The sequence below is a fragment of the Drosophila gunungcola genome, assembly GCF_025200985.1.
Source record: "Drosophila gunungcola strain Sukarami chromosome X unlocalized genomic scaffold, Dgunungcola_SK_2 000039F, whole genome shotgun sequence".
NCBI classification, from domain to species: domain Eukaryota; kingdom Metazoa; phylum Arthropoda; class Insecta; order Diptera; family Drosophilidae; genus Drosophila; species Drosophila gunungcola.
In genome coordinates, this window is record NW_026453190.1 from 581354 (window position 1) to 597840 (window position 16487).

The window sequence follows — 16487 nt, forward strand, 5'->3', positions numbered from 1 at the left end:
TTATTGCCAAACTATGCGGAAAGAAGAAATTTTCAAACAAAAAAAAAAACCTCTGTAAAAAACATGATTTTTGGTTGTTTTATAGAGATTTTATTGGTAAAAATCGAATTTTCTGTACAAATTGGATATAATATTATTTTTCTCTGTTCAAAATGTTATGATTTGTTTCAAGGCTGACGGCAGAACAAAATGCCTTTCCTTTTTAAATAACACATTTAACATTAAAATAAGAAAATAAAATAAAAGTAAAAAAAATTATCATCAAATTCTCTCCATTAGCCAGGTCAATCTCGGCCAGCGGTGTGTGTGACTGAGGTGCTCTAGCCCAAAAACGAGAATGGAAACGCCGAGGGCTGCCATCAGGCAGTTGAAGGCCGCCAGGACGAAGCCCATGGACTTGGCGAATCCCGTGGCAGCATCCTCATGTTGACCATATCGCGCCGATCTGGGATCCGGGGCATCCGTGGTGGTGGGCATGCTGCTCCAGGCGAGGATCTCCGAATGGTGCTGGAACAGGCCAAAGCTGCGCATTTTGAAGAGCAGATGACTGATCTCCCAGGCGAAGTAGGAGTCATAGGGAAAGTACATGCAAATCATATTGTCGACGATCTTCTCGGCCAGAATCACCAACTTGTTCCGATGGTTTCTATGTTTGACCAAGTGTTCGGCCAGAAATGAGCGACTTGTGAAGGCTCCCGTTTTCCATGGTGCCTTCAAAAGGGCATGGAAAACATCCACCGGTTGACCCGGGGATATTGCGGTTTTCCCCTCGAAAGCCGGTAGTTTCAAGGTCATCCGATAGGTGGCGTGATCGGTGATAAAACGGTAGCCTCCACTCAATGTGTTCTCAAATGTACGAGGTGATGGCTTCACCGGTGAGTTGTGTATGAAATTAAAAACAGAAGCCTCGTAACTGGCGCGAATGACAAAGATCCAGAGCATCCAGCCAGCGATAACAGGAGCCGGCACTAACCAGCATCTACGCAGAATCCTATGAAGGCAGAGAACAGATCCCAGGAATAACCAGGTATATCCCTTGAAGGGAAACAACATTACTTCGTAGATGCTATAGCCACCTCTGGCCGGCATCACTAGTATGTAGGACAATTGACTGTAGGGCACAGTGACTGCCAAATAGGCGGATCTCTCTGTCGTACAGGCGGCACACCCAATGGTCATATTGGCCCTCCGCTCGCGGAGCATTTTATAGGCACCCGTGAAGGTGCCATTCATATAGCTGGAACCACCAATCAGTCCAGCCGGTTCATTTGGGATCAACTTCAGCGTAAAGTTCATCTTACGGGCCAGGATCCTCAGCAGCCTGCCGTCCAATCCCTCTAGCATGGTCAGGGGATCGCTTCGCTCCCAATGCACAGTCATATAGGGCGGTATGTCCCACACAATGACGCTAAGGGGACAGCCATGCAGATTCTTCAACCGCTCCGGATAGAGATCTCGTATGTGGGAGTCCTTCAAATCGATTTCCACCGGTTCCGTGCTCTTGCAACTTTCGGCGGTATACGGCAGGACATTGAATCCCCGGACTCCCTGCAAACTGGGCACCAGGATCACTACGTTTATGTTGTAGCGCTCTTGCAGGAAATATGCGAAAATGGTGGACATTATGGAACGTTGCTCCGAATCGGACAGGAATGAAAGCAATACCACAATGCACAAATGGTTTTTCTCCAAGCCATTGGCTAGGGCCCTAAATTGAAAAAAAAAAACATGGGTAATGGGTAATTACAAATTTGTATAATAAATAAAAGTATCTAAAACAAATAAAAATAATTAAATTTAGTTATAACAGAGAGATCAATGCAACATATTAATATTAACACCTATTAATAAATATATATAATATAAGATCAATTTTGTTAGATTAAGATAGATCTTAAGTCATCAAACAAAATTCTAATATTTTCAACCCATTTTGACTAGTGCAATAAATATAAGCTTAACCTTGTCGCACTAGGATAGTAAATAAATAAATTAAATAAATTCTTAATAATTTCCAAGAGATTTCGATGTGCTGAATTTGAACTTGACATCAAAGTTTAAAAATGGATTTATGTCTTCGAAATTTTAGTTATCATTTTGGCCAGAGCATTGTATTCTTATATAAAATAAAAATATAGTTCCAATTTAGTGTCATAGTGTAATTTGAAATTAAGATAAGTCTAAATAAATACTTTACAAAGTTCACAATGTGGTATCAAATTCAATCTACAAATTCTATCCTTTGTCTATCTAAATAATCATTATTTATTTTTAATAAGTTAAAGAGTTTTTTGAAACAAAGGGCCAACTGATTTTATATAAACCATTTTTCGTTTAAAAATAATATGCAAAAATCCATTATAACTTTCAAGTGTATGTTTTTTGTTAGTAATATTTCCGAAGATATTGAAATTTTGAAAAATATCATACATATCATTTATTTTATAAAGAAAATCTCTATTCAAGCTAAGATAACACCATTAAAAAATGTCTTTTGCTAATCCTAATATCAATGACGATAGTAAAATCAGCCTTATAAATTCAATATTAAAAAGAATTATTATTCCAACTTACTTGGCCTGTTCGGCGTTTTGAACGAAGAGCAACTGGTTGCCGAATTGGGTGACGATCTTCCGGTTCATTCGGGAATCCAGCACTACGGGCACTGGACAATTCGGACGCATTAAACTGCGATCCAGGACTAGATGGACCAGGTTCACCCGATCCCTGTCCATTTTTTCGTAAGCGGTGCTAATGAAGACGCTGAAATTATTGAGCGCAAAGCTATTGGTGAAGATCTTTTGCAGAGTGGCTGAGATCTCAGTGGCCAGGTGCTCCTCCAAAGGATTCTGGTCTGGCCACAAAATGGCCTGCACTCGAAAATAGCCAAGAAGTGCCAGGAGCACTGACACCGCACACCGAAGTTCCATGGCGAATTGTGAGACATTTGCAACATTTTTGCAAATTTATTTGATTTAGGTTTCGCGGTCCAAGGGACCGAATTGGTTTTGGTAAGGGATTTTGTGGCTCTTTCAGTGCACTATCAATTTTTAAAAACCTGCAATGTACACAGTGGGTCTTAAACGTATTTTTAACCAAAACCCAGTGGCAGAAAATTATTTTAACATTTGTATATTATTATGAGTCTAGTGTAAGAAATCATTTTAATAATATATATATATAAAGTTAGAGTCCCCTCAAACAAATTATCAAATTTAGCTTTTAATAATTGGAGATTTCCATTTTAAAAGCGATGTTAATTAGGAAAATACGCTCTTAAGTTTTTATTTCTATAGACTTCCAACAAACAAATTGTGTTACCTCAAAGCAATGAAAGTGAAGTCAAACTTTCACCATTACTTACTATGTTTATTTACAAGGTAAAGCCGAGGGATTTCCCAGCGGCACTTCAAATCAGTTATTCGAATCTCACAAAAACCTTAACCCATGCGATTCAAATTAATTGCAGTACTGTGCCTGTACAGGTAATGCATTAACAAATCCGTGTTCATCACTTAAACTAATTGCTGCGTACAGGCGAGCACCCTCTGACCACCATCCAAACACCACCCAACCACCCATCCACCCATCCACCCAACCACCCACATGACCCACCGTTCCGGCGTCGTGTGCGTGACAGGTTTTGGTGTCAGTATTATGCATGGGGCGCATAACCATAAATTAACACCATCAGAGGCACAGACACACACACCTGTGGGTGGAGTGGGTGGTGGGTGGTGGGCGGTGTATGGCGGTGGGTGTTGGAGGGTCGGGAACACCCCGTCGGTGTCAGGTTCATGCAAACGCCATGTCGCATGGGCGAGGTTTACAAATAGCTGGATAATGTCCTGGCCCCCATCGAAACCACAAGGTTTCTGAAAGTCACCCACACTTAGAAAAAAGTATTCCTTTAATTTTATAAATAAAAAAAAGTCGTACAAAAATTTATATTTGAAACTTAAGTAAGTTAGTAAAATATTTATTCTTGGGATATACCAAAATTAAGCCTCAATTTTAAATAAAAAAATTGTTAATAAAAAACAAAACATTTTGAAATGTGCCAGTGATAATTAATTTGTGTGAAGCGTTTTAACCTTTCAAAATGTTTTTTCCCTTAAGCCTTGGCCATATTTTTCAGTGTACTAAACTAAATATAATATTAAGAAATAATATTTTCAATTAACACAAAATGTTTGTCTATACCTTATAATAATAGTAGAAAAACGAAATAGAAAACACATGTTTGGCACAAATTCAAAACAAGGATTTTTATTTATTAACTTTTTCCAAATGGGAAAAAGTTAGACAAATAAATTCTATAAAAATTAAAACAATTTCAAGCCAGCTCAAATAAAATAAATATGATTTCTTTATGACTTTAAAAATAATATGAATTGTTTTATGGGATTTTTAATGGCTTTATGATAATACAAATTTGTAAAAAAAAGTATTTTATTGCGTACTCTTAGTTAATATAGAACTATATGTATACATATTAAGAAACGGTTTTAAAATAATATGTATTGATTTATTGGATTTTTTAATGCTTAATGCTCTTAATGATTTGTGGGAAAAGCATTTTATTGCGTAATCTTAATTAATATATTGCTACACATTAGGAAACTCTTCTCGCCAGGTGCTACGAAAAAAGTTTCCTCAAGAAACGCGACCGCCGAGAGGCGAGTTCCAGGATAAAGACGATCAGGCCAAGGATCAGACCCACCATGACCACTAAAAATATGGCATACAGCTCCATGATGCCCAGGATCTGATAGCTCTGCTCGTTGCGCAGATAGCTCTCGAAGAGCTCCCATCTGGCCCATACGGACAGGAGACCCACCGACCGCATCCACATGATCTCCTCGTTGAGCTGGTCGATGAGGAAGGAGTGCTTGGCCAGGTACATGGTCAGCTGCATGTTGATGATGTCCTCGGGCACGATTTCGAAGTAGGCTCCTGCACCGTCCTGCCCACCGCCACCCCTCTGGTGAATCTTGTCCGCACTCAGGCGATTGAAGTGGATGAAGATGTCCAGGGCGGAGGCGGTCACATGGTGCCGCAGCCGATGGTTCGCCTCCAGGAAGTAGAGCGGATCCAGCTCGGAGGTGGCCTCCAGCAGCCGGAACCGCATGTGCTCCACACTGGCAATCTCGTTCAGCACCTCCTGGACAATGGGCGTCAGCACCACCGTGTAGTTGCGCTGCACCAGCGACTCGATCGTCTGTGGCCATCGATTGAGCTGCTGGGTGCGGATCAGATGGTACAGCAGTCCCTGGTAGATTGTCCGGATTATCAAGGTGTACATCATCAGCGTCAGGCAGTAGAGACGAGCGGTCTGCGATCGGGGTGCCTCCAGCAGTGGCATGCCCACGAAGATGAGCTCCAGTTGGAGCCACGACCGCGATCCCAGACGCTCCCTGAGCAGCCTGTCCACCGCCAGCTGGAGGAGGGCGGACAGGGCCACCACGCCAAAGATGCCCAGCCAGATCTGCAGGCGGTACGGGTACAGCAGGATGTCGAAGGAGCTCAGCTCGTAGTTGGAGGCCAGCACCCCGAAGACCTCGCGCGTCTGGTGGTAGTTGTGCGTCGAAGTGGCCACCAGACTCCTGCCCACCGTCTGCCGGATCCCGCCCAGAGTGAGGTCCGCCTCGCCACGTTGCAGCTGCAAAATTAAACTTTAGATCAAGATTTGGCTTCGTTTTATTTTTATACCCCTATGGGTCAAGACTCGATCCTATTAGCTACACTGATGAAAAAAAAGGGAATATTAAAAATTAGTACCTGACTATTGAATTCGAAAGTGTATATTTAATATTTTACTTAAAGATTATCTCATAGTATTAAATACAATGTGTATTGCCGGATTTAATATTAAAATATTTGTATTAATTAATAAAAATAGTCTAATAAAAAATTTAAAATAATTTTAATTTTCAAATTTTAGTCGACTGTCATAGGTCTTTCTAAAATTTATTCAACAAAAAAATCACTATTATACATTTTACAATTCATACTAAAATGTATGAATGTTTTTTTATCTATAATTTTTCATATTTTTAATGCAGACTAATTAATCGAATTAAAGAGCTCACCATTTTCTTGCTTTGATTTTTCCACAGTTAAAATTATATTTTGTATATATACAACATAAATACAAAATATATTCCGGTTTAACAAATTGAATCAAGTCAAATGTTTAAATCTAAAATGACAAGTTTTCCATTTTTGGAATGATAAACATACACTCAAATAATAAGTTTAAAATTACTTAATTTGGCATACAACGATCTTAATTTGGAAGACAAAATTTTAAAAACCTCCATCTTTCATATTTCTAATGCAGACTGATTATAGAAATCAATCAATTGTCTTGTGAGTTTGGTTGTTTTTTATAGGTTTTGAAAAATACAAAAATATAAGACACTTCAGTCTAGTAAATTAAAGCTAATTTAAATCCATTTTATAAATTGCTGTGTTTATTTTAATAAAAAATGCTGCTTTATTTGGAATACATCTTATTTTTAATTTCTGAGAAAAGTCTGATGTATTATGCGTATTTCTATTGCAGATCGATTAAAGAACTCACCAACTCCAAGGCCTGGTTCCTGACATTCGCATGCACTTGGCGCACGGCGATGGTGAAGTTCATCTTCTCGGCGAGTGCCAGGAGCAGACGACCCTCGTAGCCACCGCCCACGACCAGAACGTGCTCCTCCGGGCCGCCATCTCCTTTCTCTTTCTCATTCTCATGGAGGACCAGAAAGGGCGGCTCATTCCACAGGGCACATCGCAGGGGACAGCCGTAGAAGTTGGCCAGCTTGCGGGGGAATAGCTCCGGCTCCACCAGCATGCTGCCATTGTAGCGATTGATCAGCTGCGGCTCCAGGTCAGAGCATCCCCGCTCCCCGAAGGGATAGTAACTGTAGAACAGGACGTCCCCGTTGGACTTCTGCACCTGAATGCTGCAGTGGATCAACTGGTAGCGCCAGCAGTAGTCGAAGATCAGCCTCATCTCGCCCAGCAACAGACGATCCCGCGCCTGCAGGAATATGAAGTAGTGCTCGTTGTAGTTGTACTCCCGGGCATAGTACTCCATCCGGATTTCCTCGAAGGCGGCAAAGGAGTCCGTGAAGATGACATTGAAGTGGCGACGACCCGGAACCGGATGCCATGGCACACCCCGCTCCACATTCACGATCTGCACCGGGGCCAATCCCCATTGCCGGAACAGGGTGCTCATCATCTCGTTGTAGAAGTTGCACGTGTGATTGCTCCGGCAGCAGAGGGTCAACACCAGCGATGGGGTCACACTGAGGATGAAGTGGTGCACCACGTGGAGCAGGGCCCGGGCCACGAACTCGTTGATGTGGTTCATCTGCTCCCCGGACAGGTCGTAGTACGAGTTGAGCAGTGCGCTGATGTTCATCCCGCCGGGACACGGACTCCAATGACGCTGCTCCAAGTCACGATCAGGTTCTGTGCCCTGAATCACCCCAGAGTTTTGTGTGACCCGCCGGTTAATTGCGCCGAAAAGTTTCATGATTAATGGTTGTCATACTAAGTGGCTGAATGGGTTCTATAACACGGAAAAATAAGGTCAATACCGTTTTAAGGAACACAAAAAAAAATTTAATTGACTTTTAGTATTTCCTAAAGTTTTAAAACCATAGATAAACAGTCGGTTGAAATCAAATTAAATATTTGTTATTCGTAAAAATGTAAGAATAATTAGAAATTTCTGTGGATGGCCGTCCAAGTAGTGACGAAGGGAACTACTGGTGTTTCTAAGCAACTAAAAAAAAGCCAACTTAGCTTTGGTTTTTTGATCGATGAACTTAATTTCAATATAAAATGATCCATCCAATGGCATTTATTGCAATATGTTAAAACTTATAAAAAATGCATACAAAAATTAAAGTTTAGTTTTACTGTTAATTAGGTTTTTGTTAAGAGTTTAATAGAACGAAAACCAGAGCTGTCTACTTAGGCAAAATATATTATCTTTTGTCACAAAGTTTTATATTTAAAATTGTTCATGTAGAAGGTGCTTTCGTCACGACGTTCTTAGATTTCATTCTAGATTGCTTTTTAAAGTTTAAGCTTAACCTGTGCAATGACATACTTTTAGGCGAAACAAGCTTAATAATAAAGAATAATAAAAACAAATAGTGCCTTACACTTATAGAACTAGTGACTAATATCTTTGATAAAATTATTATCTTTGTAATTTATTCAAAACCATTTAAATTATTTATTAAACCAAATTTAAAACTCATATTTATGACCCTATATAAATTAAAAATTCTGGTCGCGATTGTGCAATACGTTCAAATGTTCAATCAAGATGAAGCTGATTTTATATTTATAATATTCCAGAATATTGGGACATTCCAGTCCCTCCGCCGAAGGAAGAGCTCTCCGGCGAAAACAATGCCCGCCAGTAGGTACATTCCGGCCATGACCATGTAGATTCCGGAGAGCTTGGCGTGGTTGATGGACCGCCGGCTGGTCTGCGGCACTTGCTCCCTTCGGTGAACGGCGGCGAAGGAGGCGCGGCGCCAGGCGAGGATGAAACCGCCGGCATCCAGACGCCGGATTACGTCGTCCATCTTCTCGTAGAGAAAGGAGTGCTTGGGCATGTACATTCCGGTGTACTCCACATTCACGGTCTGCTTGACCACGTGGTAGGCATCGGGTTGGCCGGAGGAGTGCGTAATATCCTGATTGACCACGGCGAATAATTTGCGATTGCGGTTCCGCTGGAGGGCACTCAGAACGTCCCAATCGGAGGGCGTGTCCAGGGAGTGAAACCTATCCGGATTGCGGGCCACCTGCGGCATCTCGAGCAGCAATCGCTGGGTATTGGCCGTACTGATGCCCTGGAAACCCTCCTCCAGCAGCTGTTCCAGCGAAAACGATGGTGTGCTGTACAGCTGCAGGCGGATCAGGTGAAACAGCAGAGATTGGTAGGAGATCCTCAACGGTATACTCGCCCACAGCCAGTGGGCGGCGATGAGGCGGTGCCGCCAGGGGCGTGGCAGGCGGGCCAAGGAGGCGCCCAGCAGCAGGGCCACCACCTGCAGTCCTCCTCCTCCTTCTCCTTGAATACTCCTCCTTCGTGGCAAATGGATAGCCAGGTGGATCAGCAGGGCCAGGAGCAGGAGCAACCAAACGGGTAGCTCGAAGGGAAAGACGAGGAGGGCCAAGGCACCCAGACGATAGCGCTCCAACTGCAGCACGGCCACCAAATTGGCCGAGTAGTAGGACATGGGCGTGGTCAGCAGCCTATTCCGGCGCGCCGTCCTCCGGAAATAACCCAAGCTCAGGTTCACACTGCGCTGCTGGAGCTAAAAAAAATTAACATAAAATATAATCGTATGTGATATTTTAAGATTAAAGCTCTTAACAATTTTAAAACCATTTAAGGGTTAACAAAACCTGCTAATTAGGACGTTACACAAATTTTGATATTTAAAATTATCACATTTTAAAAGCCATAGAACTTTGAAGATATAGTTTCAAAATATAAATTCCTTCTCTTTAGCAATAGTGCTCTTATATTTTGTTTCTTAAAATTTATAGCCTAGTTTTTAAGAATCTTTAAGAATCTTATGACATTTTGTTTTTAATCCTTAGGAATAAAATATTGTTACATTTTAAAAGCTATACAGCTTAGAAGAAAAAGTATTATTTGGTATTTGGAATAAAATATCGTTGCATTTCAAAAGCTATACATCTTTAAAGAAAACGTAGTTTTAAAAATGTTTGTCAGACGTAAAAAAAAAAATTGTATTCCTAGTTCCTTTTAATCTTTAAGAAAGTTTGACTTTTTACTGTAATTAAAATTACACCAAAGGTTTAGGTCTTCTTTAGAACATAAAGAAACTCATGAATGTTTTTAAACGCTTGAGAGGATTCTTAAAACTGTCTTTTAAAGTTTAAAATTTTCTAAATATTTCAAAAGTTTTCACTGATGTATAAGCCCTGCAAATAAAGGACTGAGGAAGGAATTTTATTTCCATTTATTAGTTTTTGAACTTACCCTTTCCATGGGTCCTTCGCTGGCGCCATCCGCCAGGCGGTATGCATCCGGCCGCAGCAGCGAAATATTGGCCAACTCCAGGCTGAAGTTCATCCGGCGTGCCAGGTGCTCCACCAGCTGGATCTCGAAGCCAGTTGCCCGTTGAACGTTGGCCTTCGAGTCCAGACGAGCTCCACGAATGGCGGCTGATGCCAGGTGAGCACGGTCAGAGGACAGCCGTGCATCTGGCTGAGCTTGTCCGGAAACATCTTCGCACTCCGCACCCAATGCCGGCCATCGAAGGTGTTCACCAGCACGGGATGCGCCCTCTGGCAGCTGTCCGCCGTATACGGATAGAAGGTGTAGACCAACACCTCCACCTGGGCGGTCTGGATCATCACGTTGCAGTGCAGCCAAAAGTGGGCCAGACAATGGTCCAGGATCAGCTGCAGTTCCGTGGCAATGAGGTGATCTCGCGTCTGCAGGAAGATGAAGTAGTAGTCCGGGTCATCGAAGTCCGCATTGTTGGCCGTGATGTTGGTGTCCCTGAAAGGGGGATATAGCTTATACAGAACTCACTGGGGGGTTTTGAAATCACTTATAAAGGTGTCTGAAAGTATGCAACATAGTTTCAGTTCGATAAATTTGTTCTAAATTACCAAGTTCAATTTTTTTTTTCAGCTAACTTTTGGGCGCCTTATAAATGATTTGAAAACCATAGTGATTTCGGCGCAGCCCCGATAGATCAATTTTTAAAATAAATAATAATTTACATAGGTGTCTGAAAGTATGCAACAATACGTTTTCGTTCCAAAAGTCCCATAAATTCGTTCTGAATAATTAGTAATATTTTCACAGCATTCTTTTAGACACCTTAATTGCACAGAAAACACTTGGGTCCTAAAATCAAGTGATCACTTGTCTGAAAGTATGCAACAATATAATTTAAATCTTAAGTTCGATAAATTCGATCTACATAGACACGTTCTATTTTTAACAGCCAAAATTTAGACAACTTAAAAAGTGATTTCTTAGATATGCTCACAGTAGCCCTCCGTAGGAGTCCACCATCAGCAGGTTGACCCGCTTCCTTCCGGCCACCGGATTGGCCACCAAATCCGGCCGGAAGCGGAGCAGCTGCACCGCCACCGTTCGCCACGAGTCCATCAGGGTGTTCGTCATGTACTCGAACCACTGGGCCGTGTTCGGGTCCCTCGTCGCGATGGTCACCACCAGGATGGTGCTCAGTTGGGCCAGGACCTGCTCGATGACCAGCCGCAGGGCCTTGGCCACATACACATTGGCGTCCTCCGCCTGCAGGTCGATCCTCGAGTGCTCCAGGTAGTTGCTGTAGATCGCATGGTCGGATCTGCAGCTCCAGCTGGAACTGGAGTTGCAACTGGTGTTCATGGCGCTCCGTTAAAGGCTCAACTGTGCGGACAACTTGAACTCGGACTGGGCTATTGGGTACTTCGGTGTTTCATGGCCAGATCTTGAAAGAGATTGCACTAATTAAAAACAAATAAATCGGGAGGTTCAGTTTGGGAATGAATATTTAAGAGTATACGGGCTATACAAAATGGGCAAAACTATTAAAGCTATGCTATGAATAAAGCATTAATAAAACCCAATAATGATTTTGTTTTTGTTTTTAAAATATATTTCTTAATAATTTGTCTTTACGAATTTGTATTTAAATTTTTATTTGATTTTTAGCAATATTGGAAAGATATTTAAACAGCTTGTTATTTAATTTGCTTTACAAAGTAATTCATTTTGCTTATTGAAGTTTAGGTAATAAAACCTAGCTACAGGTAAACAATTACAATAAAAAATATATTTTTTTATATCAATACAAAAACTATTTTGAAATATTTTCTTATTTGAAACTCAAACGAATTTGTAGTTTTAGTTGTCAGTTGTTTGAAATAATTACAAAATATATGTTGTTCAATTTATTTTATTTAATTTATTACTCTTATCACTCGTAAAAGGTAGTGTTTTTATATTTTACTTTTAAGGTTATCTTTCAGTGTAAAGTTGCTTAATATAAGCATGAACTCAATTCAGAATTTTGGATTACATCAATCGAGGAAGCAATAAAACCCACCACCTTATAAGTAGAACACAGACCTGCAAGCCCATAAAAATACACAATTATCGACATCACCTTACCTTATAGGTAATATATCGTAGGAAAAATGAAATCCCTGGCTAATTGTCCACCATGGTGCGTGACCCACAATAGTTTTGTTTGACTTAGGTCCTAATGAGATGCAAACAGAGACCGCATTGGACTGGATTTCTACACGACGGTGGGACAATTCCGGCAGTATTCTTCCCGGTTTTGAATAGACGGACATGAACGTGACTAGCCTGCTGCATTTTGAGTCCATGAAGTACATGGGCGCCCAGACGCAGGCGGCGGCCATAAATCAGCATGTGGCCCAGGCACTTCGTGTCTTCATCGAGGACTTCTACCAGCGAATGGCACCCGCCTTCATCGTAATCCTCTCCTGCCGGCGACCCAGTCCCATGAACTTCTACCGCAACATCATGCAGCTGCTCTACGAGAGCGTGGACACCATGATCATCCAGTTGGTCCTGGTCGAGTCCGCTCGTCCGCGCCGCATCGAAGGACCAAGGACGCACAATCTCCTGCTGGTGGACTCGCTGCAGGCACTGCTGTAAGTGGGTTGTCCAAAATTAGGGCAACGGAACTTTAAGGAAGCGAGTTTAAAAACAGTAAAAGAAATTGCGAGTCTATTATGCTGATTAAAGAATATTAAAACACCTTAAAATCCATTTTTCCAATAAAAGAAGTTGTAAGTCCATTGTGCTGATTAAACGATATTAAAACACTTTAAAATCACTTTTTCCAGATCCCCGTAAACTTAGATATAGCTGGCAAAAAAATGTGTCAAACAATTGACCAACGTTAAATTTTGAAGCACGTTTTTCGAAAATAAAGTACAAATTTATGGAGTTACAAAACTTTAAAATCGGAGTCTAAATAGTTTAGATATCGATTCTAGAAGTACAGTTTTCAGCTTCAACAATTTAGAATGGCTAAGATAAAATTTGTAAACGGCTTATTTAAGAATAAAGCAAGTTTTAAGTTTTTAAATCAGAGTACGATTTGTCAACATATCGGTTCTGGAAGTGCAGTTTTTGATCACCCTTGTACAGAAATTAAAATGGACAATATAAAATTGACCAACAGCCAAATTGGCTCAACTTAAAGCAGATTTTTTTTTTTAAATTAAGCCACAACCTTTTATAAGTCTGATAAATATGTTTTAAAAGTGTAGTTTTGGATCAGCTAACATTCAAATGGGTCAAAAATTTCTCAATAAGATAAGTATTAAATTGACACCACGAAAGTATCAAAATAATAATATAATAATAAGGCCCTACACTACAGTTTAAGACTCTACGGTATAGAAATGGAACAAAAAAGGATGGGGGTTATTATTTAGTATTGATTTAACGCTCATACTTTAATACTGCTTGCAGTTTAATTTCAAGACACACTGATTAAACTTGCAGTTATTTTTTCTAGGGTGCATAAGTAATTAATTAATAAATAAAAACACAATTAATTTTTGTACCTACCATGCCAGGGACATCGATATACACACATACACGGCGCAGTCGGATGCCAGCGAGTACTACTTCATCTTTCTGCAGCAAAGGGATGCCCTGATTCCGCAGGACATGCAGGGTGTTTTCGCGTACTGCTGGCGCCACCAGCTGATCAACTGCAACGTGATGACGCAGAGTTCCGGGGGTCAGGTGCTGCTCCACACGTACTTTCCCTACGCAGCTGGCGAATGCAACGATTCCCGGCCCACGCTGATCAACCAGTTCCTGGGCGAGTCCTGGCAGCATAGCGACTACTTTCCCTCCAAGTTGCACAATCTCCACGGATGTCCTTTGGTGGTCCTGGCCCGGCAGGTGTCGCCCTTTTTCGATCTGGATGAGGGGCAGCGGGAGCTCCGTGGTCTGGAGGGACGACTGCTGCAGGAACTGTCCCGAAGGATGAACTTTAGCATTCGGTTCGAGGGTCTCAGGGATCAGCAGGAGAATCACACTACCTGGTCGGAGATGCAAATGCTCCAGAAGTTGGTGAGTTGGCCTCACTCTACTGGGGCAGGGCACATTGAAATTTAAAAATATTTTTAAATGAAATGATAGTAATATGCCCCAAAAAAGGGTTAAAAACTACCAAAAACATAGCAACAATATCTTGATATTCTCTGAATTCTTTCATAGAAAATAGAGTTGTTATTACATTTTTTAAATTTAAACCTACTTTTTTTAGATATAAAAAATTTTAAAAAGCTAACAAAATCAGACCCTTTTATTTTATTAGCCATTATTTTGTTCATTAATATAACAATAATTTTCGATGAAAATTTGGTAAACAGACCACGTCAGTGTTTTAAGAAAATTTATAACCAAATTTGGAAAATTGCTGATTTTATCATTTTTTAAACTTCTGAACAGGCAAACGAATTAATGTTTATCAAATTGGTGCTATATGTCTTCAAATATTTCTTTCCAAGCTAGTCTTAAATGTATTTTTATAGTAGTATTTATTTAATTAATAGTTATTAGCAAATGAATGCGACAACGTAATTTCTAAAACAAATGTTGTTTTTACTGTTCTGCAACAACTCCTTTAAAAATAATCTAAAAATCTTTGGTGGGGAAATATTATTATTAATATTATTAAAATTCGTAATTTTTTTAACTTTGGGGACTAGAATTTAGTCCACCGAAATCAGTTATAAAAGTGTACTTTCTAATGTTAACTTTTGGTGCAGTAGAGTGTTATTAAATTTAATTACACCAATTAAAATACAAAAACAAGTTCAATATTTGTTTAAAGCAGAAAAGCATTTTTTCAATTTATCGTTTTGGAATAAGCCAATTTAATCCATAACGTTTTTAGTTATTTAATAAAATAAATAGTTTGAATATGACTAATTTTAGGTCTATATTTACTCTTAATATAATTTAATTTTTCAGCTTGATAAACTTAATTTGATTATCATTTTTCAGGTCAAAGGTGGCCTGGCCGACCTGGCGATTGGTTATGTGAGGAAACGCATCCAGTACTCCTCCAACCTGACGCCCGTGTTCCCGCACTACTCGAACCGCCTGGTGGGATGTCTGCTGCTCAATTCCCACAACCTGACCAGCCTGGAGATCTGGTCGTTTCCGTTCCAGGCCTTGACTTGGCTCTGCCTGCTGTCCAGTTTCCTGAGCATCTCCTGCCTGGTGCTGCTCCATGGCCGCGGCCCGGGTGACCGGGTGGCCCTGGTCCTGGCCGTCTATGCCGCCGCCCTTGGCCTGCCCATCGATCCGCCCGAGCGTCCGGCGCTGCAGTTGCTCTTCGCCAGCTGGCTGTGCTTCGGCCTGGTCGTGCGGGCCATGTATTCGGCCCTGCTGTTCCTGATCCTGCGGTACCATCTGCACCAGCGCCTGCCGGACAGTCTGCAGGACCTGGCCGAGGGGGACTATGCGGCGGTGATGACTCGCATCACCTGGCAGGATCTGAGGGAGGTTCCCAGTTTGCAGGAGCTGCTGGGCCTCCGGTCGCTGGTCGTTACCTCCGAACGGGAGGAGGAGGTGCTGCGCCAGCTGGACAGGTGCTCGCTGGCCGGCTCACATCCCCTCTTCTTTGGCCTGCTCTCCCAGGACACCCTGCTGCATCTCACCCAGCGCGGTCATCGGGCGGGCTCGTATCACATTGTACCGCAGCACGTGCTGGAGCAGCAGCTGGCCATCTACCTGCAGAAGCACTCACATCTGGTGGCGCACCTGGACCACCTGGTCATGTCCATTCGGTCCGTGGGCCTGCTCCATCACTGGGCCGGCGAGGTGGCCAGCGAGCGGTACTTCCGCAGCCGGTTCCTCTACCGCGGGAAGCGCATCCAGCAGCCGGATCTGTGGGCCATCTACCTCCTGGCCGCCGGACTCTATCTCCTTTCGCTGGTCGTCTTTGTCTGCGAACTCCTGACCGCCAGACGAGCTGCAAACGGAAGGCTCTGAAAATATCTATCGACCTATCCATAAATAGATTACAAAAATTTAAATAAAATGTTTGAATGTTTGAAGAGTGCATATAATCACTGGACACTTGGTTCTATAAGAAATAAAGTCTGGACAAAATCGTGTGTGTTTAAAATTAGCTTATATAATCTTCAGAAGAAATATTTGTGGAATATTTCAAAAATTTTGATAATTCATTTCAACATCTAAATTAACTTTTTAATAAAATTAAAATTCAGAAGGAACTGAGAAATATATTTTAAAAAATGTTTAAATGTTTAAAAACAATATTCAATTTTTCATTAAAAAAATACAACATTTTAAAAAGTCTTTTATAAAATACAATACGCAGTACAAGGGCACATTATTTAAGAATATTCATGTGTATCTAATGACAAATGTGTCC

The 16487-nt window shown here is 41.4% G+C and overlaps 4 protein-coding genes across 4 annotated transcripts; 1 reads left to right on the forward strand and 3 right to left on the reverse strand.

The window, feature by feature from the left end:
* Positions 1–261: 261 nt before the first annotated feature.
* LOC128260767 (uncharacterized) lies at positions 262–2930 on the reverse strand. Its single transcript, XM_052994001.1, has 2 exons — positions 2575–2930; positions 262–1708 (listed from the first exon to the last, which is right to left on the reverse strand). Exons 1-2 carry the CDS (start codon positions 2928–2930, stop codon positions 262–264), a joined length of 1803 nt encoding a protein of 600 aa, XP_052849961.1.
* Positions 2931–4575: 1645 nt separating this feature from the next.
* Positions 4576–7426, reverse strand: LOC128260810 (uncharacterized). Its single transcript, XM_052994057.1, has 2 exons — positions 6587–7426; positions 4576–5662 (listed from the first exon to the last, which is right to left on the reverse strand). The coding sequence occupies exons 1-2, from the start codon at positions 7424–7426 to the stop codon at positions 4640–4642; spliced, it is 1863 nt and encodes a 620-aa protein (XP_052850017.1). The 3' UTR covers positions 4576–4639.
* Positions 7427–8339: 913 nt separating this feature from the next.
* LOC128260768 (uncharacterized) lies at positions 8340–11431 on the reverse strand. Its single transcript, XM_052994002.1, is given in 4 exon segments — positions 8340–9347; positions 10043–10203; positions 10206–10567; positions 11067–11431. Coding segments are annotated over 4 exon segments (1896 nt in total).
* Positions 11432–12172: 741 nt separating this feature from the next.
* Positions 12173–16313, forward strand: LOC128260825 (uncharacterized). The gene is made up of 4 exons (XM_052994086.1): positions 12173–12708; positions 13645–14149; positions 15089–15276; positions 15415–16313. Exons 1-4 carry the CDS (start codon positions 12383–12385, stop codon positions 16079–16081), a joined length of 1686 nt encoding a protein of 561 aa, XP_052850046.1. The 5' UTR covers positions 12173–12382; the 3' UTR covers positions 16082–16313.
* Positions 16314–16487: the final 174 nt, after the last annotated feature.